Source organism: Erinaceus europaeus, chromosome 7 (genome assembly GCF_950295315.1).
Source record: "Erinaceus europaeus chromosome 7, mEriEur2.1, whole genome shotgun sequence".
NCBI lineage: Eukaryota > Metazoa > Chordata > Mammalia > Eulipotyphla > Erinaceidae > Erinaceus > Erinaceus europaeus.
In genome coordinates this window covers 698,906-726,728 of record NC_080168.1, presented here as the reverse complement: position 1 = coordinate 726,728, position 27,823 = coordinate 698,906, and the positions used below count along the sequence as shown (strand labels likewise).

The following is a 27,823-nucleotide window of genomic DNA, read 5'->3' as shown; positions in this document are numbered from 1 at the left end:
GTTCCCTCGAAGTCCCCAGCACTGGCGAGGGTGCCCCCGGAGCTTCCCTGCACTCCAGGGTGCCCCCACCCCCAGAGCACTGACCCAACACAGTGGGTGTCTGTGGGGGACCCTTGGCTCCCAGGGATGCAGGTGTGAGTGTAGTGTCTTCACTCTGACATTTCCCCCAGTCCCCAGCACTGGAGAGGGGCACCTCCCCAGCACCCCTGCCACACACTGGGGTGCTAGTGGGATGCGGCACCCAACCCCTAAGCTCCAAGGGACACAGGCTCCCCCATCAGACATTGCCCAAGTCCCCAGCAATGGAGAGGGCGCCCAGAGTGTTCCCAGCAATGGAGAGAGCGCCCAGAGTGTTCCCAGCAATGGAGAGAGCGCCCAGAGTGTTCCCGTACCCGGAGAGAGGGCGCTCAGAGTGTCTCTGCACCAGGAGAGAGGGCGCTCAGAGTGTCTCTGCACCCAGGAGAGAGGGCGCTCAGAGTGTCTCTGCACCAGGAGAGAGGGCGCTCAGAGTGTCTCTGCACCAGGAGAGAAGGCGCTCGGAGTGTCTCTGCACCAGGAGAGAGGGCGCTCAGAGTGTCTCTGCACCCAGGAGAGAGGGTGCTCAGAGTGTCTCTGCACCAGGAGAGAGGGTGCTCGGAGTGTCTCTGCACCAGGAGAGAGGGCGCCCGGAGTGTCTCTGCACCCGGAGAGAGGGCGCTCAGAGTGTCTCTGCACCAGGAGAGAGGGCGCTCAGAGTGTCTCTGCACCAGGAGAGAGGGCGCTCAGAGTGTCTCTGCACCAGGAGAGAGGGCGCCCGGAGTGTCTCTGCACCCGGAGAGAGGGCGCTCAGAGTGTCTCTGCACCAGGAGAGAGGGCGCTCAGAGTGTCTCTGCACCAGGAGAGAGGGCACTCAGAGTGTCTCTGCACCCAGGAGAGAGGGCGCTCAGAGTGTCTCTGCACCCAGGAGAGAGGGCGCTCAGAGTGTCTCTGCACCAGGAGAGAGGGCGCTCAGAGTGTCTCTGCACCCAGGAGAGGGCGCTCGGAGTGTCTCTGCACCAGGAGAGAGGGCGCTCAGAGTGTCTCTGCACCCAGGAGAGAGGGCGCCCGGAGTGTCTCTGCACCCAGGAGAGGGCGCTCGGAGTGTCTCTGCACCCAGGAGAGAGGGCGCTCAGAGTGTCTCTGCACCAGGAGAGAGGGCGCTCAGAGTGTCTCTGCACCCAGGAGAGAGGGCGCTCGGAGTGTCTCTGCACCCAGGAGAGAGGGCGCCCGGAGTGTCTCTGCACCCAGGAGAGAGGGCGCCCGGAGTGTCTCTGCACCCAGGAGAGGGCGCTCGGAGTGTCTCTGCACCCAGGAGAGAGGGCGCCCGGAGTGTCTCTGCACCAGGAGAGAGGGCGCTCAGAGTGTCTCTGCACCAGGAGAGAGGGCGCCCGGAGTGTCTCTGCACCAGGAGAGAGGGCGCTCAGAGTGTCTCTGCACCAGGAGAGAGGGCGCTCAGAGTGTCTCTGCACCAGGAGAGAGGGCGCTCAGAGTGTCTCTGCACCCAGGAGAGGGCGCTCGGAGTGTCTCTGCACCAGGAGAGAGGGCGCTCAGAGTGTCTCTGCACCCAGGAGAGAGGGCGCCCGGAGTGTCTCTGCACCCAGGAGAGGGCGCTCGGAGTGTCTCTGCACCCAGGAGAGAGGGCGCTCAGAGTGTCTCTGCACCAGGAGAGAGGGCGCTCAGAGTGTCTCTGCACCCAGGAGAGAGGGCGCTCGGAGTGTCTCTGCACCCAGGAGAGAGGGCGCCCGGAGTGTCTCTGCACCCAGGAGAGAGGGCGCCCGGAGTGTCTCTGCACCCAGGAGAGGGCGCTCGGAGTGTCTCTGCACCCAGGAGAGAGGGCGCCCGGAGTGTCTCTGCACCAGGAGAGAGGGCGCTCAGAGTGTCTCTGCACCAGGAGAGAGGGCGCTCAGAGTGTCTCTGCACCAGGAGAGAGGGCGCTCAGAGTGTCTCTGCACCAGGAGAGAGGGCGCTCAGAGTGTCTCTGCACCCAGGAGAGAGGGCGCTCAGAGTGTCTCTGCACCAGGAGAGAAGGCGCTTGGAGTGTCTCTGCACCAGGAGAGAGGGCGCTCAGAGTGTCTCTGCACCAGGAGAGAGGGCGCCCGGAGTGTTTCTGCACCCAGGAGAGAGGGCGCTCAGAGTGTCTCTGCACCCAGGAGAGAGGGCGCTCAGAGTGTCTCTGCACCCAGGAGAGGGCGCTCGGAGTGTCTCTGCACCAGGAGAGAGGGCGCTCAGAGTGTCTCTGCACCAGGAGAGAGGGCGCCCGGAGTGTCTCTGCACCCGGAGAGAGGGCGCTCGGAGTGTCTCTGCACCAGGAGAGAGGGCGCTCAGAGTGTCTCTGCACCAGGAGAGAGGGCACTCAGAGTGTCTCTGCACCCAGGAGAGAGGGCGCTCAGAGTGTCTCTGCACCCAGGAGAGAGGGCGCTCAGAGTGTCTCTGCACCAGGAGAGAGGACGCTCGGAGTGTCTCTGCACCCAGGAGAGAGGGCGCCCGGAGTGTCTCTGCACCAGGAGAGAGGGCGCTCAGAGTGTCTCTGCACCCAGGAGAGAGGGCGCTCAGAGTGTCTCTGCACCCAGGAGAGAGGGCGCTCAGAGTGTCTCTGCACCAGGAGAGAGGACGCTCGGAGTGTCTCTGCACCCAGGAGAGAGGGCGCCCGGAGTGTCTCTGCACCAGGAGAGAGGGCGCTCAGAGTGTCTCTGCACCAGGAGAGAGGGCGCCCGGAGTGTCTCTGCACCCAGGAGAGAGGGCGCTCAGAGTGTCTCTGCACCCAGGAGAGAGGGCGCTCAGAGTGTCTCTGCACCCAGGAGAGAGGGCGCTCGGAGTGTCCCTGCACCAGGAGAGAGGGCGCTCAGAGTGTCTCTGCACCAGGAGAGAGGGCACTCAGAGTGTCTCTGCACCCAGGAGAGAGGGCGCTCAGAGTGTCTCTGCACCCAGGAGAGAGGGCGCTCAGAGTGTCTCTGCACCCAGGAGAGAGGGCGCTCGGAGTGTCTCTGCACCAGGAGAGAGGGCGCTCAGAGTGTCTCTGCACCAGGAGAGAGGGCACTCAGAGTGTCTCTGCACCCAGGAGAGAGGGCGCTCAGAGTGTCTCTGCACCCAGGAGAGAGGGCGCTCAGAGTGTCTCTGCACCAGGAGAGAGGACGCTCGGAGTGTCTCTGCACCCAGGAGAGAGGGCGCCCGGAGTGTCTCTGCACCAGGAGAGAGGGCGCTCAGAGTGTCTCTGCACCCAGGAGAGAGGGCGCTCAGAGTGTCTCTGCACCCAGGAGAGAGGGCGCTCAGAGTGTCTCTGCACCAGGAGAGAGGACGCTCGGAGTGTCTCTGCACCCAGGAGAGAGGGCGCCCGGAGTGTCTCTGCACCAGGAGAGAGGGCGCTCAGAGTGTCTCTGCACCAGGAGAGAGGGCGCCCGGAGTGTCTCTGCACCCAGGAGAGAGGGCGCTCAGAGTGTCTCTGCACCCAGGAGAGAGGGCGCTCAGAGTGTCTCTGCACCCAGGAGAGAGGGCGCTCGGAGTGTCCCTGCACCAGGAGAGAGGGCGCTCGGAGTGTCTCTGCACCAGGAGAGAGGGCACTCAGAGTGTCTCTGCACCCAGGAGAGAGGGCGCTCAGAGTGTCTCTGCACCCAGGAGAGAGGGCGCTCAGAGTGTCTCTGCACCCAGGAGAGAGGGCGCTCAGAGTGTCTCTGCACCAGGAGAGAGGGCGCTCAGAGTGTCTCTGCACCAGGAGAGAGGGCGCTCAGAGTGTCTCTGCACCCAGGAGAGAGGGCGCTCAGAGTGTCTCTGCACCCAGGAGAGGGCGCTCGGAGTGTCTCTGCACCAGGAGAGAGGGCGCTCAGAGTGTCTCTGCACCAGGAGAGAGGGCGCCCGGAGTGTCTCTGCACCCGGAGAGAGGGCGCTCGGAGTGTCTCTGCACCAGGAGAGAGGGCGCTCAGAGTGTCTCTGCACCAGGAGAGAGGGCACTCAGAGTGTCTCTGCACCCAGGAGAGAGGGCGCTCAGAGTGTCTCTGCACCCAGGAGAGAGGGCGCTCAGAGTGTCTCTGCACCAGGAGAGAGGACGCTCGGAGTGTCTCTGCACCCAGGAGAGAGGGCGCCCGGAGTGTCTCTGCACCAGGAGAGAGGGCGCTCAGAGTGTCTCTGCACCCAGGAGAGAGGGCGCTCAGAGTGTCTCTGCACCCAGGAGAGAGGGCGCTCAGAGTGTCTCTGCACCAGGAGAGAGGACGCTCGGAGTGTCTCTGCACCCAGGAGAGAGGGCGCCCGGAGTGTCTCTGCACCAGGAGAGAGGGCGCTCAGAGTGTCTCTGCACCAGGAGAGAGGGCGCCCGGAGTGTCTCTGCACCCAGGAGAGAGGGCGCTCAGAGTGTCTCTGCACCCAGGAGAGAGGGCGCTCAGAGTGTCTCTGCACCCAGGAGAGAGGGCGCTCGGAGTGTCCCTGCACCAGGAGAGAGGGCGCTCGGAGTGTCTCTGCACCAGGAGAGAGGGCGCTCAGAGTGTCTCTGCACCCAGGAGAGAGGGCGCTCAGAGTGTCTCTGCACCAGGAGAGAGGGCGCTCAGAGTGTCTCTGCACCAGGAGAGAGGGCGCTCAGAGTGTCTCTGCACCCAGGAGAGAGGGCGCTCGGAGTGTCTCTGCACCAGGAGAGAGGGCGCTCGGAGTGTCTCTGCACCCAGGAGAGAGGGCGCTCAGAGTGTCTCTGCACCCAGGAGAGAGGGCGCTCAGAGTGTCTCTGCACCAGGAGAGAGGACGCTCGGAGTGTCTCTGCACCAGGAGAGAGGGCGCTCGGAGTGTCCCTGCACCCAGGAGAGAGGGCGCTCGGAGTGTCCCTGCACCAGGAGAGAGGGCGCTCGGAGTGTCTCTGCACCAGGAGAGAGGGCGCTCGGAGTGTCCCTGCACCCCAGAGACAGGGCGCCCGCAGTGTCTGCACACCACGCAGTGTCCCGCACCCGGAGCCCCGCCGCACCGGCCCGCACCTACCCGCTAGTGGGACGCGGACATGGACCAGGCGCCCTCCATGCGCCACACGGAGAAGGCGTAGCTCAGGCGCTCGTGGGCCACGTAGCTGCAGCTGGTGGCCTTGCCGTCCAGCTGGTCGCTGCGCAGCACCTGGCACAGGAAGTCGATGTACCTGGCGGCCAGCTTGAGCGTCTGGATCTTGCTCAGCTTGTCGGAGGGCAGCGTGGGGATGATCTTGCGCAGCGCCGCGAAGGCCTCGTTGAGCGACTGGGTGCGCTGCCGCTCGCGCACGTTGGCCAGCGCCCTCTGGCTCTGCAGCTCCTCGGGCGACGGCGCCCCGGGGCTGCCCCTCCGGCCGCGCTTGGCGGGCGCCGGGCTGCCCATCTCCCCCCGGGGCCCGGGTCCGAGCCGGCGCTTGCGGCCGGGCCGGCGGGCCGGCGCGGGCCCCCCCTCGCTGCTGGCCAGGCTGCCGGCGGGGGACGCGGGCGAGCAGGGCGCCTCCTCCATGCCGCCCGCAGCTCCGGACGGAGCCGCTGCCTCCAGGCCGCCCTCCCCGGCTCTTAAGTCCTCGCGGGGGGCCGGGACGATGAGGGGATTGGCCGGGGGTCCGGGGGGCGGGCTCGGGGCTCCTCCCTACCTCCGCCCCCGGCTGGGTCTGCCCCTCCCCCGTGGGATGGCGACCAGCACCCCAGCTCTGCGCCCAGGGGCGGGCACCCCAGCCCTGGCACCCTGAGCCCCGGCATCCCAGCTATGTGCCCGGCTGCCTAGCTGACCCCTGGGGAACCAGGGACTTGGGAGGCAAAGACCACGGGAGGGGATGCAGTGGGGACCCTCGGTGCTCACGGGCCGCCCCTGGGCGCACAACCCCTGTTGCCCCACTGCTCAGATACGGTCCTTCACCCAGACTGCAGTTGACGGGCCCTGGGGCCCCGAGTGGAAACACACCTCCAAGTCGGGGCCATACGAGGTTTCCATCCGTCCAGATCACTGAGCTACCCGGCCTCATCATCCTGTGCCAGAGCCCTGCCAGGGACCTGCGGGGCATGGGGTTGGGGGTTGGAGGGCGAGGTGCCCTGTCTGCCAGGGCTCTATGCTCAGGCCCCACTTCTGCGCCCCCTGTACCCCGCAGCCCACTCACCCCAGGCCTTCCCAGCACCACCGCCCACCCCCAGTCCTGGTGCAACCCTGTATGGCCCCATGAGCACCCACGGCCACCCCTGGCACCCCCAGGATTGGGATCCACCCCCTACACAATCCCCCCAGCACCCGGGCGCACCCCCTAGTGCACCCTGCAGGCACCCTGCCCACCCCTGTACTCTGCACTCCAGCCCCCACCACCCGCAGTCCAGTACTGCACACCCCAGGGTCCTCCACTGCAGAGCTGAGGGGAGTGCTCCAGGCCTGGGGAGAGCCTGGGACCCGGCTCCATCAGCATATTTCAAATGGTTCTGGGGAGATCTGGCCCAGTCTGGGGGCGCTGCTACCCTTAGGGTTCCCTGGTGACCACCCAGGGCCCTGCAAGTCTTAAAACAAGGCAAGCACACCTGGCATGCGGGCCCAGAGCCTCTGCAAGTCCCAAAACACGGCAAGCACACCTGGCATGCGGGCCCAGAGCCTCTGCAAGTCCCAGAACAAGACAAGCACACCTGGCATGCGGGCCCAGACACTCTGCAAGTCCCAGAACAAGACAAGCACACCTGACATGCGGGGCCCAGAGCCTCTGCAAGTCCCAGAACAAGACAAGCACACCTGGCATGCAGGGCCCAGAATCCTGCAAGTCCCAGAACAAGACAAGCACACCTGGCATGCGGGCCCAGACACTCTGCAAGTCCTTGAACAAGACAAGCACACCTGGCATGCAGGGCCCAGAATCCTGCAAGTCCCAGAACAAGGCAAGCACACCTGGCATGCAGGGCCCAGAATCCTGCAAGTCCCAGAACAAGACAAGCACACCTGGCATGCGGGCCCAGAGCCTCTGCAAGTCCCAGAACAAGACAAGCACACCTGGCATGCAGGGCCCAGAATCCTGCAAGTCCCAGAACAAGGCAAGCACACCTGGCATGCGGGCCCAGAGCCTCTGCAAGTCCCAGAACAAGACAAGCACACCTGGCATGCGGGCCCAGAGCCTCTGCAAGTCCTTGAACAAGACAAGCACACCTGGCATGCGGGCCCAGAGCCTCTGCAAGTCCCAAAACACGGCAAGCACACCTGGCATGCGGGCCCAGAGCCTCTGCAAGTCCCAGAACAAGACAAGCACACCTGGCATGCGGGCCCAGACACTCTGCAAGTCCCAGAACAAGACAAGCACACCTGGCATGCGGGGCCCAGAGCCTCTGCAAGTCCCAGAACAAGACAAGCACACCTGGCATGCAGGGCCCAGAATCCTGCAAGTCCCAGAACAAGACAAGCACACCTGGCATGCGGGCCCAGACACTCTGCAAGTCCTTGAACAAGACAAGCACACCTGGCATGCAGGGCCCAGAATCCTGCAAGTCCCAGAACAAGGCAAGCACACCTGGCATGCGGGCCCAGAGCCTCTGCAAGTCCCAGAACAAGACAAGCACACCTGGCATGCAGGGCCCAGAATCCTGCAAGTCCCAGAACAAGGCAAGCACACCTGGCATGCGGGCCCAGAGCCTCTGCAAGTCCCAGAACAAGACAAGCACACCTGGCATGCGGGCCCAGAGCCTCTGCAAGTCCTTGAACAAGACAAGCACACCTGGCATGCGGGGGCCCCCGGAGTCCTGGTTTCGTCCCAGCAGCCCCTGTGCCAGAGCTGAGCAGAGCCTGGGCCTCACTCTCTCTCCTGTGAAGAGAAATGAACTAGGCGCTGGGAGATAGCTTGTCCAGTAGAGTGCTCGCCTTCCCTGGTGCGAGGACCCGGGTTCGAGCTCCAGGTCACCATGTGGGAGCACCATGCTGTGAGGAAGCTTCAGCATCAGGGGCCCACACTGGCCGCCACCCCTGTGTTTCACCCACTTCCTGAGGGAAAAGCAAGTAACGGCCCCACACCACCAGTGAGGCCCTGGGCAGTAAGACAGTGAATCCCATAAATAAAAAATAGATTTTGCCACTTTGATTTTTAGTTTGGGGGCTGAAGAGACAGCACAATGTTTTTGCAATGAGCCATTCATGCCAGAGACTCAGGCCACGGGTTCGATCCCTCCACACAGGTGCTGCACTGAAGCTCGGTGAGTGCTCCCCGCACAGATGCTGTAGGCAAAAGAGCACTGAGCACCAGCCAGGGAGCACTGCTCAAACACAGGAGGACTGAGCACCAGCCAGGGAGCACTGCTCAAACACAGGAGGACTGAGCACCAGCCAGGGAGCACTGCTCAAACACAGGAGGACTGAGCACCAGCCAGGGAGCACTACACTGCTGAGGGCTTCAGGCAGTGTGGAGCGGATTGGAGCTCTGATGTCGTGCTGATATAAAAAGGCATCAGAGGAGGATGTGGAGATGGCCCTTCCGGGGGTGGGGTGGGGACGGGGTGGGGGGTGGCGGTGGGGGTGGGGGGTGGCAAATTTCTCTCGTACTGAGGTCAGCAGAGCCAGGAAGGGCAGCCAGAGCTCTTGTGGTTGGCCAGAGAGTGTGACTGGACGTGCTTGTTTAGGTGCTTGTTTAGAGAAGCAAGAGTGAGTGAGAGAGGGAGAGGGAGAGAGAGAGTAAGAGAGAGAGAGAAGGAGAGGGAGAGAGAGAGTAAGAGAGAGAGAGAGGGAGAGGGAGAGAGAGAGTAAGAGAGAGAGAGAGAGGGAGAGGGAGAGAGAGAGAGAGAGAAGGAGGGAAGAGGGACAGAGAGGGAGAGGGAGAGGGAGAGAGAGTAAGGGAGAGAGGGAGAGGGAGGAGAGAGAGAGTAAGAGAGAGAGAGAGGGAGAGGGAGGAGAGAGAGAGAGAGAAGGAGGGAAGAGGGACAAAGAGGGAGAGGGAGAGAGAGTAAGGGAGAGAGGAAGAGGGAGAGGGAGAGTGAGAGTAAGGGGGGAGAGGGAGAAGAGAGAGAGAGAGTAAGAGAGAGAGAGGGAGAGAAGGAGGGAGTGGGACAGAGAGGGAGAGAGAGGGAGAGGGAGTAAGGGAGAGAGGAAGAGGGTGAGGGAGGAGAGAGAGAGAGGGAGAGAGAGAGGGAGAGGGAGAGAGAGATGGAGAGGGAGAGAGAGAGGGAGAGAGAGAGAGGGAGAGGGAGAGAGAGAGGGAGAGAGGGAGAGGGAGAGGGAGAGAGAGAGAGGGAGAGGGAGAGAGAGAGGGAGAGGAAGAGAGAGGGAGAGGGAGAGGGAGAGGGACAGGAGAGAAGAGGGAGAGGGAGAGGAGAGGGAGAGGGAGAGGGAGAGGGAGAGGGAGAGGGAGAGGGAGAGGGGGAGGGGGAGAGGGGAGAGGGAGAGGGAGAGGGAGAGGGAGAGGGAGAGGGAGAGGGAGAGGGAGAGGGAGAGGGAGAGGGAGAGGGAGAGGGAGAGGGAGAGGGAGAGGGAGAGGAGAGGGAGAGGGAGAGGGAGAGGGAGAGGGAGAGGGAGAGGGAGAGGGAGAGGGAGAGGGAGAGGGAGAGGGAGAGGAGAGGGAGAGGAGGGGGAGAGAGCTCTCAGGGTGATGGGGAGGAGGTGGAAGTCTCTGGACCACACTTTCCCTAGGTTTCTGTGCTTTCCCTGAACTTGTTCTCATCCTCTGAGAGTCTCTTCCACCAGGGGACAGGCAGACCCCACCGCCCATCGCGCGCCAGCTGGCACTCTGGTCCCGCCGCCACCGCCTCCTCTGACCCCCCCTCCCTCCGCCAACCTCCGGGAGACACCAGCTGAGCCCGAGCGCCAGGCAGGAAAGACTCTTTCCTTCTCTCTTCTGCTGCTTTGTTTCTCCGAGGGATGGGGGCTGGCTCACATGTGAGTCCACAGCTCCTGCACGCCTGCCTGTTTCCGTCCCGTTGACTTACTTTTATTGGAGATCTAATAACGGCTGAGGACACCGCAGCAGTGCCGTGCCTCCCGGGGACCTCAGTGTCTCACAGACACTTTGGCTGTTTTTGTTTTCGTTTTAATGGTCCTTCTATCGCAGAGATGCGGGAGTCCAGTCATAGCTGTTTTCCAGAGAAGCACTTCGTTTCTCAGCACACACACCCATGGCAGCAAGTCTATGGACACAAAAAGGCTCACAAACCCTTGACCTTATCTCCTTCTCCCCCACATTCTTTTAAGCATGGGGGGTGGGGTCATGGCTTCCAGCTCCAAGTAGAAGACCTGCCTGCTGGAGTGACGGAGTGACGGGACCAGATCCACCCCCACGGGCCAGGCGAGCCCCCAAGATACGTGGCGTAGCAGACACCCCGCCTACAGGGGGCCGGGGGTGCAGTCACCAGAGCGCGCATGTTACCAAGCTCGAGGACCCGGGTTCAAGCCCCCGTGCCCCACCTGCGGGGGAAAGCTTCACGAGTGGTGGAGCAGGGCTGCAGGGGTCTCTCTGTCTCCCTCCCCCCCATTGTTGTTTTTTTTTTAACTCTTAGAGCTTTATTGAGGGATGGTTAACAGTACAGTCTTTTTTCCACCAAGGTCTGTGTCCCCGCCCCACCCCCACGCCCATAGATAACCACTCTAGTTCTCCCACAGTCTTAGAAATAGGCTGGAGTTTGTTAGGTTTTTTTTTCATATTAGTGTGCTCACTTCTCTCTATTCTGTACATGAGATAAACCAGCTGTCCTTCACCTCCTGATTTGCTTCACGAAACATCATCTCCAGTTCCATCCGCTTCATGCCAAAGGACACAACATCATCTTTTTTTTTAAATTTTTTATTTAAGGATTAATGAACAAAAACATAAGGTAGGAGGGGTACAACTCCACACAATTCCCACCACCCAATCCCCATAACCCACCCCCTCCCCTGATAGCCTTCCCATTCTCTGTCCCTCTGGGAGCATGGACCCAGGGTCATTGTGGGTTACAGAAGGTGGAAGGTCTGGCTTCTGTAATTGCTTCCCCGCTCAACATGGGCATTGACTGGTCGGTCCATACTCCCAGTCTGCCTCTCTCTTTCCCTAGTAGGGTGTGTCTCTGGGGAAGCTGAGCTCCAGGACACATTGGTGGGGTCTTTAGTCCAGGGAAGTCTGGCCGGCATCCTGGTGGCATCTGGAACCTGGTGATTGAAAAGAGAGTTAACATACGAAGCCAAACAATTTGTTGAGCAATCATGGATCCCAAGCTTGGAATAGTGGAGAGGAAGTGTTAGGGGGGTACTCACTGCAAACTCTAGTGTACTTCTGCTTTCAGGTATATATTTTGCAGTAGTTTATGGATACGTGTGAACATATGCTCTCTCTCACAGAAACTGGTGTATATCTAGGTTATGGGACTTTGTTAGAAAGTGAGCCACCTGAGATGGAATTAGAGTGTACTATAAAAGGAAAGGTCTCACCCGAGTAGTGAAGCTGAAGGGTTGTCATTCCACACGCGAAGTCTCTGGACACAGTCTGAGGTGAAGCATGTTGAGGTGGCAATCGTTGCGTTGGTTAGGCTGTGATCGGCGGATGCAATGTTATTTGGTTTGGATTGCGAGAGGCATACGGGAAAGTGGGCCCTATCCAAGGGTTCCAGGACTGGGGGAAGTAGCGGCTCTACAGTGGAGATGTGAGGCTCCTGCTGTCTTAAGGTTCAAAAAGACAATCGATAGTTAATGTTATCATCACATTATTTGGTAATTGGGTTAACTTTGAAAAGTCCTTTTGTTAGGGTTTGCTGTACAGTACCCAGTATCTTGTATGTAGCTGTGCTATTGAACATCATCTTTCTCATTGCTGATAATACTCCGCTGAGTATATGTCCCATAATTCTTTTATCTAGTCATCTGTCAAAGGGCATCCTTCTCCTTCTCTGTCTCCCCCTCCCCTCTCAATTTCTCTGTTCTACCAATAAAGGGGGTTGGGAGAAGAAAAATAAAAAAGAGCTGCCAGGATCAATGGAGGCTTCATCTAGGCACTGAGCCTCCATGATAACCCTGTTGGAAAAAAATAAAAATTGAAAATTTTCAAATACATGCAATGCCTTTTGGCCAAAAGGATCCCTACCCCAGAACCCTCTGCCCCCAGGAGCACCCCCAGTGAAGGAGGAAACCCCAAGTCTCATTCTGAAACCCGCCACCTTTGCTGTTTCCACCGAGAACAGCAACATTCAGCAGTGTGTGGTTATAAAAAGGGGGCTGGGCAGTGTTAGTGCAAGGACCTGTGCAAGGACCTAGGTTTGAGTCCCTGTTCCCCACTTGCAAATGGAAGCTTCACATGTGATGAAGCAGGGCTCTGTCTCCCTCCCTTCTCAATCTCTCTCTGTCCTGTTATATAAAATAGAAAGAAAGAAAGAAAGAAAGAAAGAAAGAAAGAAAGAGGGGGGAAAGGAAAGGAAAGGAAAATAGTAGCCACCCAGAACAGTGGGTTTGTTGTGCTGTCTTTCTTTTAAGAGAGAGAGGGAGAGAGAGTAAGAGAGAGGGGGAGAGGGAGGAGAGGGAGAGGGAGGAGAGGGAGAGAGAGAGGGATAGAGAGGGAGAGGGAGAGAGAGGAGAGGGAGAGAGAATAGAGAGAGAGGGAGAGGGAGGAGAGGGAGAGAGAGGAGAGGGAGAGAGAATAAGAGAGAGAGGGAGAGGGAGAGAGAGAGGGAGAGAGAGGAGAGGGAGAGAGAATAAGAAAGAGAGGGAGAGGGAGAGAGAGAGAGAGGGAGTAAGAGAGGGGGAGGCAGGAGACAGAGAGAGAGGGAGAAAGAGAGAGGGAGAGAGGGGGGAGAGAGATGAAAGGGAGAGAGAGAGTAACAGAGAGAGGGAGAGGGAGGAGAGGGAGAGAGAGAGAAAGGGAGAGAGAAAGAAAGGGAGAGAGAGAGAGAGAGAAAGGGAGAGAGAGGCATCTCCCCACTTCTCACACACGCTGTTATGACTCCCCGTGTGTCAGCCTGACCACCCGGCTTCAGCTGAAACAGGAATGGTGTGTCTTGGTGCCTCCCTGTCTGCCTGCGGGGGCAGACCCCTCCCTGGTGCCCCATGGTGGGTGGGCAGAGCCGGGAGGGAGGAGCATGGAAGGAGGGTCAGTCCTCCCTGCGAGGGGGCATCCCTCCTGCCTGCCTACCTGGGATGTGGGTGTCCTTGCAGGGGCTGGAGGGTCCCCTGCTGACCCCGCTTCCAGCTGCAGGCTGTGGCCAAGCCCTGTCCTCACCTGGGAGGCCAGCCCCGCACCCCAACGTGCCCTCACCTGGGAGGCCAGCCCCACACCCCAACCTGTCCTCACCTGGGAGGCCAGCCCCGCACCCCAACCTGTCCTCACCTGGGAGGCCAGCCCCGCACCCCAATGTGGCCTCACCTGGGAGGCCAGCCCCGCACCCCAACCTGTCCTCACCTGGGAGGCCAGCCCCGCACCCCAACCTGTCCTCACCTGGGAGGCCAGCCCCGCACCCCAATGTGGCCTCACCTGGGAGGCCAGCCCCGCACCCCAACCTGTCCTCACCTGGGAGACCAGCCCCGCACCCCAACCTGTCCTCACCTGGACATTCTGCCAGCAGAATGGGAGGAGTTTTCCATCTGCTTGTTTGAAAGACAGAGACACAAAGCCCAGGGGCACCACCGCTCTGTCCACATGCCGAGTTATGAGTCCCTTAGAACGTTCCAGAAGAGTCTGCCTGCCCCATCCCCTGGGCGTCTCCTCTCCATCCACATGGGTGCCCGGGAGCTCCCAGGTAGTGGGGCCTTCGGGGCGTGGAGGGGAGCTGCTTCTCCCGGTAGCTTTCCTTTGAACCCCCTTGGGCCTTATCTAGCCCGTAACATGGGCCAACACTCCGCTCCTTTTCTTGGCTGACTAATATCCCACCTGTGGCTGGGGCACACCTTGCTTGTGCATCCGCTGATGGGCGTTGGGCTTGCTCTCAGAGTCTGGCAACTGACAGACCAGCCTTTGTCTGAACACTTCTGATGTGGATTTCTTGGGGTCTACAGCTCAGAGTGGAGGTGCTGGGTGACACAGTCATTCTCAACCCTGCCGAGGAGATGAAAGGGTGCTGTTCACAGTAGCTGCACCGCGGCTCAGCCCCGCCATCACTGAGGGCTTCCGTGTCTCCACACCTTGCCAAGGCTGGGAGTTTCTCTCTCCTTATTTTATTTTATTTTATTTTATTTTATTTTATTTTATTTTATTTTATTTCTTCAACCAGGGTTATTACTGGGGCTTGGTGACAGCCCAGCTTCCTTCCTGGGGACACCATCTGCTCAACCTTCCCGACACAGAATTCTAGGAACTTCCTTCTTGCACCGGGTCTCCTTGAAGAAGCTATGCCTCTCCCAGTTCTTGAGGTATTACCCTGCCCCCAGGGCCCATTTGGGGTCCCTGCACAAGAGGGGTGTGAGGAGGGGGGGTCAGCAGCCACCTCCTGCCCTGCCCCTCGCCCCACATGCTCCCGGGCACCCTACCTCCGCCCCCACCCCGTCGTCTGTGTGGTCCTGGCATGTCCCAGGCAGAGCTCTGAGCCAGATGCAGGGGCTGAGTCAGCCCTCTCCCTGTGGGGCTCCGGGGACATGTCCCCATCTCCTAAAAAGCAGAAGCAGCCCTCCAGCCATGAGGAGGGGTCGAGACACTGAGGTGCCAACTCAGGCCCTGTGCCACTAAGCTGGACCGGGCACCCTTGGGAGTGAGGCCGCCAGGGCTGGGCTCTGAAGTTGGGCACATACCATGGCCATGACTTAGGATGATGCTGGCGTTGCAGGACCAAGATTCAGACACAGGGAAAGCCGGGGAGTCTGGGGAGCACTGGGCCACTGGGGCTTTCGCTGGGAGGATGGTGAGGGGTGGAGGGTGGCCCCCGGGATAAGGGCTCAACAAGACAGCAGTGGGGGGGGTACTCTGACTCTCTTTGTCAGAGTCCAGGGTTCTAAGCTTTAAAACACGAATCTTCTCCCTCCTTGCTACCACCACCACCAGCACCACCGCCACCAGCACCATGAAGGCCATCACCATCACCACAACCACCATCACCACCACCACCATCACCACCACCACCATCATCATCACCACCATCACCAGCATCACCATCACCACCACCATCACCATTACCACCATCACCATCACCATCATCATCACCACCATCACCACCATCACCATCACCACCACCATCACCATCACCACCATCACCATCACCACCACCATCACCACAACCATCACCACCATCACCATCACCACCATCACCATCACCACCATCATCACCACAACCATCACCACCATCACCATCATCATCACCATCACCACCACCACCATCACCATCACCACCACCACCACCACCATCATCATCACCACCACCACCATCACCATCACCATCACCACCACCATCACCATCACCACCACCACCACCATCATCATCACCACCACCACCACCACCACCATCACCACAACCATCACCACCATCACCATCACCACCATCACCACCACCACCACCACCAGCACCATCACCACCATCACCACCACCATCAACATCACCACCACCATCACCACCACCACCACCATCACCACCGCCACCACCATCACCATCACCACCACCACCATCACCATCATCACCATCACCACCATCACCATCACCACCACCATCACAGTCGCCACCATCATTACCATCACCACCACCACCATCACCATCACCACCACCACCATCACCATCACCATCATCACCATCACCACCACCATCACCATCACCACCACTACCACCACCATCACCATCACCACCACTACCACCACCATCACCATCACCATCATCACCACCATCACCACCACCACTATCACCATCACCATCAGAAGAGGAACGACAGGGTCGGGGGCATGTCCCCTGTAGCCTGCTGAGAGTCTCCAGGCTGCTGTGCAGGGATCAGACCCACTGGCATTCCCACCAGCAGTGCAGGTTCTTCTGCCCCACAGGCTCTCCAGCACTTGTTGTTGGGACACGTGTAAAATCTCTCAGTTTTCTGCAAAACACTCGCACCCCAGCCTAGTCCTCCTCCACCATCAGCACCAGGACCTGAAAGCCCCCCACCCCTGCCAAGTGGTGAAGCAGGTCAGCAGGTGTCTCTCTCTCTCTATCTCCCTCCTCTCTCAATTTCTCTCTGTCCTATCCAATAATATGGGAAAAAATGGCCACCCGGAGCAGTGGATTCATAGTGCTGGCACCGAGCCCCAGCGATAACCCTGGAGGCAAAAAATAAAAATAGGAAGGAAGGAAGGAAGGAAGGAAGGGTGGAAGGAAGGAAATAAGCAAATCACTCTTCTGGATGGAAAGCAAAAGAAAAAAGAAAGAGAAAGAAAGAAAGAAAGAGAGAGAGAAAGAAAGAAAGAGAGAGATAGAGAGAGAAAGAAAGAAAGAAAGAAAGAGAAAGGAAGGAAGGAAGATAGAAAGAAAGAAAGAAAGAAAGAAAGAAAGAAAGAAAGAAAGAAAGAAAGGGGAAGGAAGGAAGGAAGGGAGGGAGGGAGGGAGGGAGGGAGGGAGGGAGGGAGGGAGGAAGGGGGTGCTCACCACACTGCATGAGCACCGTGGCCCCACTGCAGTGGCCTGTGGCTGGTCCACTGGTCACGCCGCCCAGGCCCAGCTCTGCCCGGGAGCCCGGGATCGGAAGAGAAACAGGGTTGCATGTGGCTGAAGGCATCTCCCCCCACCCCCACCCCGCACACCAGGGGCTCCCCACCTCCCACCCCGTCCCCCAGGGTCCCAGTCTCCCTCCTGCCCAGAGTCAGAAGTATCAGAGAAGCATCCACAGATGTGGGTCCACCTCTGCCTTTGTTATTCAAATGAGCCAGGAAAGCAGCTCTGCTTTGAATTAGCTAGTGAGCCCAGGCCCAGCTGCCGCCTCACTCCTCCAACTCGGCCTCAGGCTCCCAGGACCCGTGGAGGGAGAGTGTCCGGCTCCTTCCCCACAGAGAAGCGCATCCATGGAGGACCAGGGGGCCCTCGAGCAGGACCCTGAGAGAGGCAGGAGGCTGGGCCCTGGGAAAGGTCCCCTGGGCGAGAGCCGGGCCGCCTCTTTGTGGGCGTCTGGCACCAGATGTGGCAGGGGAGCCAGGTTCCCGTCAGCCTTCCAGATGGTGGCAACATGGATGTTCCTGTTGCTGAAGCCAGTGGCCCAGGGCCTGGGACAGACAGGGGGGGGCAGCGGGACAGTGTCAGGACACACGGCCTCCTCCCCTTTGTGCTGTTCTGGGATACCGTCAGCAGAGCCGGCCTCTGTCCCCCGCTCTGGACCCCCAGGCGGCCTTAACTGCAGTGACAAGTGGCTTTGTAAGAAGCAGAGAGATGGGGGCCAGGCAGTGTGCAGGGGGCCAAATGCACAGCACAGTGCACAAGGCCCCGGGTTCAAGACCCGGTTCCCCCACCTGCAGGGGGGAAGCTTCACGATTGGTGGAGCAGGTCTATAGGTCTCTCTCTCTCTGCCCCCTATCTCTCTCTCAATTTCTCTCTGTCCTATTCAGAAAGGAAAGGAAAGGAGAGGAAAGGAAAGGAAAGGAAAGGAAAGGAAAGGAAAGGAAAGGAAAGGAAAGGCAAGCTAGCCACCAGGAATGGGGGATTTGTAGTGCTGACAGCGAGCCCCAGAGATAACCCTGGTGACAATAACAGTAAGAAGAGCATGAGATGGTGGAGGAGGGGAAAAAGGGTCTGGAGGTGAGTGTACACGTCACCAAGCACAAGGCCCCGGGTTTAAGCCTCTGCTCCCCACCTGCAGCTCTTCACAAGTGGTGAAGCAGGTCTGCAGAGGTCTCTCTGTCTCTCTCCCTCACTATCTCCCCCTCCCCTTTCAATTTCTCTCTGTAAATTTCTCTCAAGTAAAAATAAACTAGAAAACATCAACAACAACGGCGGCCAGGTGCTGTGGATTTGTAGTGCCGGCCCTGAGCCCTAGCGAGAACCCTGGAGGCAGAGGCAGAGGAGGAGAGAGAGGTGAGGGGTGAGGAGATGCCATGTGATCCTGCCCCCACCTTGGGGTCCCTGAGTCCCCAGGAGCTGCTGGAGGCAGGAGGACCCTCCCTGGAGTCCTGGGGGGGGAGCTGGCCCTGTCTGTCCCAAGACTGGGGCTCCTGACAGCAGGAATGGCAGAGGCTGTGAAGCCACCAGGGTGATGCCGAGTTGCAGGGACACCTGGGAATGCAGAGGAGGGAGACCTTGTCACCTTCCCAGCTACTGCGACCCTGTGGGAGGGCAAGGAACACCCCTCGGTCGGGCAGCTCCCAGGGGTGCTGTGAGCCAAGGCCTCACCTCCCCCCCCCCCCCGCGAGCAGAGCCTGGCCTGGGGGTGGGTGAGAGGCCGCGGTCCACGTGCCTGCGGTGTGTCCTTCACGGTCATGGCTGGGTCTGGACGTCAGGCCACGCAGGGGCCTTCTGGAAGGTTCCAGGCAGCACTTACCCACGGCCCTTTCAAATGTGTGTCACACCGCGATGGTTCACGCCGGGCTCTGAGGCTGGACTCAGGCTCCTGCACCGAGTCAGCCTGTGCCGTCCAGAGGCCCGGGACGTAGGGCAGTGGTTAGCACTCAGGGCAGAAAAGCATGGGGTTCCAAGTTCAAGCCCCAGTGCTGTCTGTGCCAGAGGGCTGCTCTGGTTTCTCTCTCTCTCTCTCTCTCCCTCTCTCCCTCTCTCCCTCTCTCTCTCTCCCTCTTTCCCTCTCTCTCTCTCTCTCTCTCTCTCTCTCCTTCTCTCTCTCCTTCTCTCTCTCCTCTCTCTCTCTCCTCTCTCTCTCTCTCTCTCTCTCGTTAATAAACAACTCTTCTTTTAAGGATACACTTCTCCAGGTAAGTCATCTTGTCGGCTCACCTTTAATTTTCTTCCTATTTTTAATTTGTAGTGAGTGGTCAGTTGAGATTTTAAGATGACAGCCCCATACCACACCTGCCCTGCAGCCGGTGTCTGGGGGAGAGGGGTCTGTCCTTCTGTGTGTCACCAGGCCCACTGTCTGCAGTCACCTGTCCTCCAGCTCTGCCCGTGAGGCCTCCCCCTTCTCAGAGCTGAGCTATCCAGCCCCCACACCCCACTTTCAGCCTCAGAGCCCCTGTCTGTGGGCCCCTCCCCAGAGAAGGCCACTGCCTGGCCCAGCTGTGGTGGCTCTGGGGAGCCCTTGCCACATCCGCCAGCCTGAGCTCCCTCCCAGCAAGCGCCCTGCAGGGCAGAGAGGGCAGAGCCTGCTCAGAGGGAGGAGGAGAGGCCAGCAGACAGCGCGGCCTTGGAGCGCAGGGCCTGCCTGCCGGCTCTGTGCAGGGGTCTGGTCTCTCGCTCTCTTTCTTTTTCTTCTTTTCTCAATTTAAAAAAAAAATTTTAATATTTATTTTATTTATTTTTCCCTTTTGTTGCCCTTGTTGTTTTATTGTTGTAGTTATTATTGTTGTTGTTGTTGTTGGATAGGACAGAGAGAAATGGGGAGAGGAGGGGAAGACAGAGAGGGGGAGAGGAAGACAGACACCTGCAGACCTGCTTCACCACCTGTGAAGCGACTCCCCTGCGGGTGGGGAGCCGGGGTTCGAACCGGGATCCTTATGCCCGTCTTTGTGCTTTGCGCCACTGCGCTTAGCCCGCTGCTGTAGTACAGCCCGACTCCCCCTTTTCTCAATTTTTTAAAGAGATTCTATTTATTGGGGGCCGGGCAGTGGTGCATTCAGTCAAGCACACATAGTACTAAGCACAAGGACCTGGGCTTAAAGGAGGGCTGCAGGTGTCTCTCTGTCTCTCTCCCTCTCTAGCTCCCCTGCCCTCTCAGTTTCTCTCTGTCCTGTCCAATAAGATGGGCAACGTGGCCGCCAGGAGCAGTGGGTGGGGGAGGACTCAGTGAGGAGCCAGAGGGGAGCAGGCAGAAAGGGGAGTCCAGGGTCAATAGGAGGAGACGGGGAGGATGGGGGGGACTGGGGACACGGGTGTCCTGAAGTGAGTGACAGGTGACCCAGGACTATGACGGGTGAGACTGGGGCGGGGGAAGCCCGTCAGAGGAGGGAGGGCCGAAGGGAGCATCCCTGCCTCATGCCTCTCTCTCTGCTGACGTAGAAAGCGTGTGGTCACAAAGCCTTCCGGGAGTTCCCACAGGCCCTGAGGCCACGCTTCTCAGTATGTAAACTGAGTCAGGTCTGAGGACATCTTGCAATGCTCAAAGCAGGGGACATTTAAGAGACAGGTAGGGCTGGGGAGACAGCACAGTGGTCTGCAAATGACTCTCCTGCCTGAGGTCCTGAAGCCCCAGGTTCAATCCCCAGCACCACCATCAGCCAGAGCTGAGCAGGGCTCTGGGGAATAGTTAATAATAATAATCATTCTTAAATTCTTGTTATTATTATTATCATCATTATTATTATTAATGGGGTTGTGGAGAAAGCATGATGTTTCTTCAAAGACTCTCCTGCCTGAGGCTCTGAGGTCCCAGGTTCCATCCCCAGCACCACCATCAGCCAGAGCCGGGGCATGATTCTGGTGTGTGTGTGTGTGTGTGTGTGTGTGTGTGTGTGTGTGTGTGTGTGTGTGTTTCTCTCTGCATTTCGCTCATTAAAACAAAATAAAGGGAGTCAGAGTCCTCTCTCCATTTCTCTCTGTCCTATCCAACAGCAATAAAGCAATGGCAAAGTAACAATAAGAACAACAACAAGGGGAGTCGGGCTGTAGCGCAGCGGGTTAAGCGCACGTGGCGCAAAGCACAAGGACCGGCGTAAGGATCCCGGTTTGAACCCCGGCTCCCCACCTGCAGGGGAGTCGCTTCCCAGGCAGTGAAGCAGGTCTGCAGGTGTCTGTCTTTCTCTCCCCCTCTCTGTCTTCCCCTCCTCTCTCCATTTCTCTCTGTCCTATCCAACAACGACAACAACAATAATAACTACAACAATAAAACAACAAGGGCAACAAAAGGGAATAAATAAAATAAATATTAATAAAAAGAACAACAACAAGGGAAACAAAATGGGAAAAAACAGCCTCCAGGAGCAGTAGATTTGTAGTGCAGCATTGAGACCCAGCAATAACCCTAGAGGGGGAAAAATAAAAAAAAAAAAGATAATAAAAAGTCTAATAAAATAAAAAATTAATAAACAGAGAAGCTGAAAGGAGGAGAGTGTGGGGGGCTGTCTCCGGGGTCCGCCCGCACCATGGACAGAGCTGCCCCATCCTCCTCCGGGGAAGGTCCCCCAGATGGCCGCCGTGCGGTGACACTTCCAGGCTGTGGAAGAAGAGTTGGGGGCTCAGGGCACCTGACGGGGCACCCACCGGCCTTCCAGAGGGGCACTGAGCTGCTCTGAGCCGGGTGCTGTGAGCCGTGAGCCCTGGGCGCCCTCGGCGGTCAGCAGTGGCCAAGGGCAGCACCAGCGCAAGGCAGGAGCTGGTGGCCGGGCTCTGTCCGCCCTGTCCCTCCTGGACCCTTCCTCAGTGCATAAGCTGGGACTCTGCCCCTCCATGGTGCCTCCCGGCTGTGTGGCTGTGGAAGTTTCTGGAGAACCTCAGGGCCTCTGTCTACCCCAGGCACAGGCCTTCAGCGGAGGGGTTTCCTCATCTCCTTTTAGCTGCAGACAGACCTCTGAGCTCCCAGAAGGACCCACCCTCCAGCTCTGGGCCAAGCCCCCCCCCCCAGCCATTGCCATAGCAACCCCTTCCCTCTAAAGTCTGGAATGCCACATTCCTAGGGATCTGCTCACAACATGGCCTGATCACACGCAAAGCCCAGCCTGTCAACCTGGAACATTCTGTATCCATAAACATGCCCTGGGCCCCAACTCAGAGGTGCTGCCCCCCCCCCCCGCCGCCGGACCAGCCAGCTCCCTGGAGGCCAGAGCAGGGGTCTCAGGAGCACAGAGGGTCCTCCCGGGCACCCCAACAAGGAAGCACCTCACACCCTCCATCGCCAAGCTGCTTTCCCTCCCTAAGATCTGGAGGGCAGGCTGGTCCCTCAGTGGCAGGAGGCTGGGAGCAGGCAGGAGGCTGGGAGCACAGCAACCAGGAGCAGCACTGATCCACTTCCAGAGAAAGCTGCCCTCTTGTCTTAGAGCAGAAGGCGAGCACTGGCAAAAGTTACAGGCCCCACAGACACCCACTCTGCCAATAAGAAGGAAGGAGAGGGGGAGGAAGGAAGGAAGGAAGGAAGGAAGGAAGGAAGGAAGGAAGGAAGGAAGGGAGGGAGGAAGGAAAGGGAAGAAGGGGAGAGAACGAAAGAGAAAAAAGAGGGAAGAAGGAAAGATGAAAGGAAGAGATAAAGAAAGAGGAGGAAAGGAAGAAAGATAAAAGAAAGGAAGAGAGAAAGAGGGAGGGGACATTTTGCCCCCCCCCCCCCAACTACAGAGGACCATCACCTGAAGGTTCAGCAGCTTAAACTGGAGCGCACCAGTCCAGGTGAGTACAGACACATGTGGCTCCAGCAAGGGGCTGAACGAGACTCCGGGGGACCACAAGACCCGACTCGGGGTCGGCTAGAGCCGGTCTGGGAGTCGGCCACCTGCGACACACCACTTCTGGGTCTGGGTTTAGCAATAGACTGTTAAAAAATTTAAAAAAAAAAAAAAAAGCAGAGGGGTCCGGGAGGTAATGCAGCAGCTTAAGCGCACATGGCACAAAGCACAAGAACCCGCGAAAGGATCCTGGTTCGAGCCCCCAGCCCCCCACCTGCAGGGAAGTTGTTTCCCAGGCGGTGAAGCAGGTCTGCAAGTGTCTGTCTCTCTCTCCCCCTCTCTGTCTTCCCCTCCTCTCTCCATTTCTCTCTGTGCTATCCAACAACAACAACATCAATAACAATGATAATAATAACCACAACAATGGTAAAACAACCATCGTGACAAAAAGGAAAAAATGGCCTCCGGGAGCAGTGGATTTGTGGTGCAGGCACCGAGCCCCTGAAATAACCCTGAAGGCAAAAAAAAAAAAAAAAGCAAATAACCTACGACTCACCAATCACAACACTGGGTTCTAGGCATCCACTGCTGCTGCCCCTGAGAGCCTGGACGGCAGCAGGGAGACCCTATACTGACCTCAAGGGCAGGCTGGCCGTGACTCAGGGCAGAATCTCCCTCCCCGTGGTTGGGAGGTGTGGGTGTGGAGTGGGAGCCTTCTCACATCGCTCTCCTGACAGACTGGGAAAACAGGAAGAATCATGTGAGGACTCACGGGAGGCGACCAGGGTTTCTTCAGGGACTCAACAGTCCACGCAGAATGGCTGGGCTCTGGCTGGCAGCAGAGTGGGGGATCCAGCCTCGAAATTTGGACCCTCAGGCATGAGAGTCCCTTTGCATAACTACTGTGCTATCCATTCTCCACCCTGTTTTATCTCTGGTCACCTGGGAGTGATTAAGTTAAAAACAAACAAACAAACAAAAAACTACTTATAGTTAAAAAGTCCTCTGATTGGCTCAGACCCACATAGCCTGCAGGGGAAGTGAATCATAGACAACCCACTGTCGATACTCATTCATTTATTTATAATTGATGATGACAGAAATTGAGAGGAGAGGAGATGATAGAGAGGGAGAGAGACAGAGAGACAACCGCAGGCCTGCTTCACCACTCATGAGGCTTCCCCCTGAAGGTGGGGGCCAGGGGGCTTGAACACAGGTCCTTGCACAGTGTAATGTGTGTGCTTAACTGGGTGCACCACTGCCTGGCCCAGACAATCCACTGTCGACATAACAAAGTTTTAACAGCCACTGTGCTTCACCTCGGGGATTGAGAAAAAAAAAAAAAAAAAAAAAACTTAAGATTTACAACTGAGAACTGTTAAAAACCTTATTTAGACACAAGTCAATGCAGGCAAGTGTGGTCAGTGGACTGAGAAGTAGTGAGGGAGGGGTTCTCTGAGACTGAAAGCTGTACTCAGCTAAGAAGGTTCTGTCTTGCTGTTCCAAGCATGCACTTCTCTCTTCAGTTTGAACACAAGAGACCCTGCCTCCCATCTTCCAAAAGCAGCTGTGTCCACATTAAATCACAGGCCACTCATTCCTGAAACATTCCAAAGGCCAGAGGCAACCAGCCGCAGGGATCCAGGAGCCAACTGGCCAGAAGCCACCTCACACCAGATACAAACAGCAGCACCAGGACATTTGTGTAAATTTCACAACATACCAAATATAATGGTCAGACCAAAAAAGAAACATTGGAGAATGAACAAGGACAAAAGCCCAGAAAAAATCCCAAACAGATAGAAGCACAGAAGAATGAGGACAGCAACCCAACACTAATCACAGGAGTGAGGAAGGCTTCTGAAATTGATGTCATCAGAAATGGGGAAACAGCAAATGAAATGTGGAAAATAAACACTATCCTGAGGTCACTAGAGAGCTGAAAGCTGAAGTAGCTGAATTAAAGACACAACTAGCTGAACAAGCTAAAACAACATCTAGACAGGAGAACAAAACAGCTGAGCTACAGAAAACAGCAGAGGGGAGAGATCAGGATAAGTGAGGCAGAAGACAGAATTAGCAAGATCAAGGATGAATTAGAGGAAACTAAGAAAGAAGTACAAGGTCTCAAAAAGGGAGTCATGAGGTAGCATGGCGGGTTAAGCACACATGGCGCAAAGTGCAAGGACCAGTGTAAAGATCCCGGTTTGAGCCCCTGGCTCTCCACTTGCAGGGGAGGCACTTCACAAGCGGTGAAGTAGGTATGCAGGTGTCTATCTTTCTATCCCCCTCTCTGTCTTCCCCTCCTCTTTCCATTTCTCTCTGTCCTATCCAACAATGACGACATCAATAAAAACAATAAAAAAGAGGTCTCAAAAAGAGATTAAGAGATACTGAAAACAATAACAGAGACCTATGGGACGACTTCAGAAAAAAATAACATACGCATTATTGGCTTACCAGGGGAAGAAAGAGAGGGAGGGGAAGAAAGCATTCTTCAGGACATAATAGCTGAGAACTTCTCTAGACAACATCAAAGACATAAAGGTTCAAGAGGGGCCCAAACAGAATGAAGCCAGACTTAAAGACACCAGACACATCCTATTTAGAATGGAGAGGTATAAGGATAAAGAAAGGATCCTGAAGGCTGCAAGAGAAAAACAAAGAGTCACCTACAGAGGAAAACCCATAAGATTAGCAGCAGACTTCTCCACACAAACACTACAGGCCAGAAGAGAATGGCAAGATATCTATCGAGTGCTCAATGAGAAAGACTTTCAGCCAAGACTACTATATCCTGCTAGACTGTCAGTCAGACTAGATGGAGGCATCAAAACCTTCTCAGACAAGCAACAGTTGAAGGAATCAACCATCACCAAGCCTGCCCTGAAAGAAGTTCTGAAAGGTCTCCTATAAACTGTCAGACCACCATAAATAGAACATATATCAAAACACTCTAAAACTCTACAAGAATGGCGTTAAAATATCTTCAATCTTTGACATCAATAAATGTCAATGCCCTGAATTCACCTATTAAAAGACACAGAGTAGGAAGATGGATCAGAAAACACAACCAACACTATGCTGTCTACAGGAAACCCACCTAACTCAACAAGACAAACACAGACTCCAAGTGAAAGGATGGAAAACTGTCATACAAGCCAATGGACCACAAAAAAGGGCAGGAACAGCTATTCTCATATCTGACATGATAGATCTTAAAACAAATAAAATAAAAAAGATACGGATGGACATGACTTAATACTCAGAGGATCAGTCAACCAAGAGGACTTAACAGCTATTAACATCTATGCACCCAATGAGAAGCCATCTAAATACCTCAAACATCTACTGAAAGAGCTACAGCAATATATTAACAGCAACACAGTCATACTAGGGGACTTCAACACCCCACTCTCTCAACTTGACAGATCACCCAGGCAGAAAATCAACAAAGACATAAGGGAGCTAAATGAGGAGATAGATAAACTAGAACTATTGGACATTTTCAGAGTCATTCACCCCAAGGAACTGGAATACACATTCTCCTCAAGTCCACGTGGGTCATTCTCAAGGATAGACCATATGTTAGGCCACAAAGACAGAATCAGCAAATTCAAGAGCATTGAAATCATCCCAAGCATCTTCTCAGACCACAGTGGAATTCAACTAACTCTTAACAATAAACAAAAAATTAGTAAAAGTTCCAAAATATGGAAACTCCACAGTACACTGCTTAACAACTACTGGGTCAAAGAGGAAATTAAGGGAGTCGGGCAGTAGCGCAGCGGGTTAAGCGCACGTGGTGCAAAGCGCAAGGACCGGCGTAAGGATCCCGGTTCGAGCCCCCAGCTCCCCATCTGCAGGGGAGTCACTTCCCAGGCGGTGAAGCAGGTCTGCAGGTGTCTGTCTTTCTCTCCCCCTCTCTGCCTTCCCCTCCTCTCTCCATTTCTCTCTGTCCTAACCAACAATGACGACATCAATAAAAAAACTACAACAATAAAAAGGGCAACTAAAGGGAATAAATAGATAAATATTTTTTTAAAAAAAGAGGAAATTAAGAAATCAAAATATTTCAAAAGAGGGAAGGAAGGAAAAAAAAAAGGAAGGAAGGAAGGAGGGGAGGGGAGGGAGGGAAGGAAAGATCCAAGTAAAAGACAGAGAAGAGAAATGAAGTCTGGCTGCAAGGGGGCCGCCTCCCCGGGTCCACCTCCTGCACGGAGAGGGCTTGTGTTTGTCACTGAGCAGAGCTTTGCTGCCCCCCATGTGACTGACCGGTGAGAGAACACAAGAACGAGAGCAGCCCCACTGGGCCTGTGACACTCTGGGGTCCGTCTCTGAGGGAGGGTGGCAGGCCGCATGCTGCAGAGGGCCCAGACCTCGTAGTGATGCCACGAAGGAAAAGGGGGGGAGAGAGGAGGAGATAGAGAAAGGCAGGAAGGAAGGAAGGAAGGAAGGAAGGAAGGAAGGAAGGAAGGAAGGAAGAAGGAGGGAGGGAGAAAGAAAGGAAGGGAAAGAGGAAGGAAGGGGAAAGGGGGGAAAGGAAAGGGAGGGAGGGACGAAGGGAGGGAGAAAGGAAGAGAGAGAAAGGACCGAGGAAGGAGGGAAGGAAGCTCACACACTTGCTTTCTCTCATAGCGGAGCCCTCGGTCTTGTGGGTATTTGGGGTGTGGGGTCCAGCAGGTGCGTCCACCACCCAAAGCCAGTTGGGAACACAGAGCAGCCTGAGCAGAGGTCAGAGGAGCCAGACGGTCAGGGAGACAGACGGTCAGAAAGACGTTCAGGTAGATGGTTAGGATGACAGACAGTCAAGGAGACGGTCAGGGAGACAGACAGTCAGGGAGATGGACGGTCAGGGAGACAGACAGGGAGACAGACAGACGGTCAGGGAGACGGACAGTCAGGGAGACGGACGGTCAGGGAGACAGACAGGGAGACAGACAGACGGTCAGGGAGACGGACAGTCAGGGAGACAGACGGTCAGGGAGATGGTCAGGCACAGAGAGGACTTGGCTCACAGCTGGGGGGCTGCAGGCCGAGACCCCCACCTGCGAGAGGGGCGTCCAGTCTCCCTGAGCACAGAACTGCGGCCGCTGGGTAAAGAGCCGTCACCCAGACCTGGCTTCTCGACGAGTCTTTGTGGCTTTTTTGTTTTGTTTCGGTTTTGATTTGTGATGAGTGGTGGGTTAGCAAGCCGGTCAGGTGACAGGGCTCCCACCACAGCTGAGTCCCTGCCCTCCCACCTCTCAGACCACCACCACCAGGGTCCTCACAGGCTCTGAGAGTCTTGGCCATCTGATATCTTTCCCCCTGAAGACCCCTGCTCGGCTCTGGCCGATGGTGGTGCAGGGGATTGAACCTGGGACTTAGAGCCTCAGGCCCGAGAGTCTTTTTCAGAACCATCCTGCTATCTCCCCCCCACCCCAGCCAACTCTCAGCTTTTAGACACCAGGTAGTGCGGCAGGGGAAGATAGCTTAATGGTTGTGCAAAGAGACTCTCAGGCCTGAGGCTCCGAAGTCCCGGGTTCAATCCCCACACTACAGAGCCAGAGCCGAGCAGTTACTATT

General features: G+C 56.9%; 2 protein-coding genes across 2 annotated transcripts in view; both read right to left on the bottom strand.

Moving 5' to 3' along the window:
* TWIST2 (twist family bHLH transcription factor 2) overlaps positions 1-5,503 on the bottom strand; it is a 31,711-nt gene extending 26,208 nt beyond the window's left edge. Inside the window, exon 1 of the mRNA XM_007536510.2 lies at positions 4,972-5,503. Coding sequence (XP_007536572.2) covers positions 4,975-5,457 — 483 coding nt within the window. The 5' untranslated portion in view covers positions 5,458-5,503 and the 3' untranslated portion in view covers positions 4,972-4,974. The remainder of the gene's footprint in view (positions 1-4,971) is intronic.
* The window catches only part of ASB1 (ankyrin repeat and SOCS box containing 1), a 491,590-nt gene that overhangs the window by 406,594 nt on the left and 57,173 nt on the right, over positions 1-27,823 (bottom strand). The window lies entirely within an intron of this gene.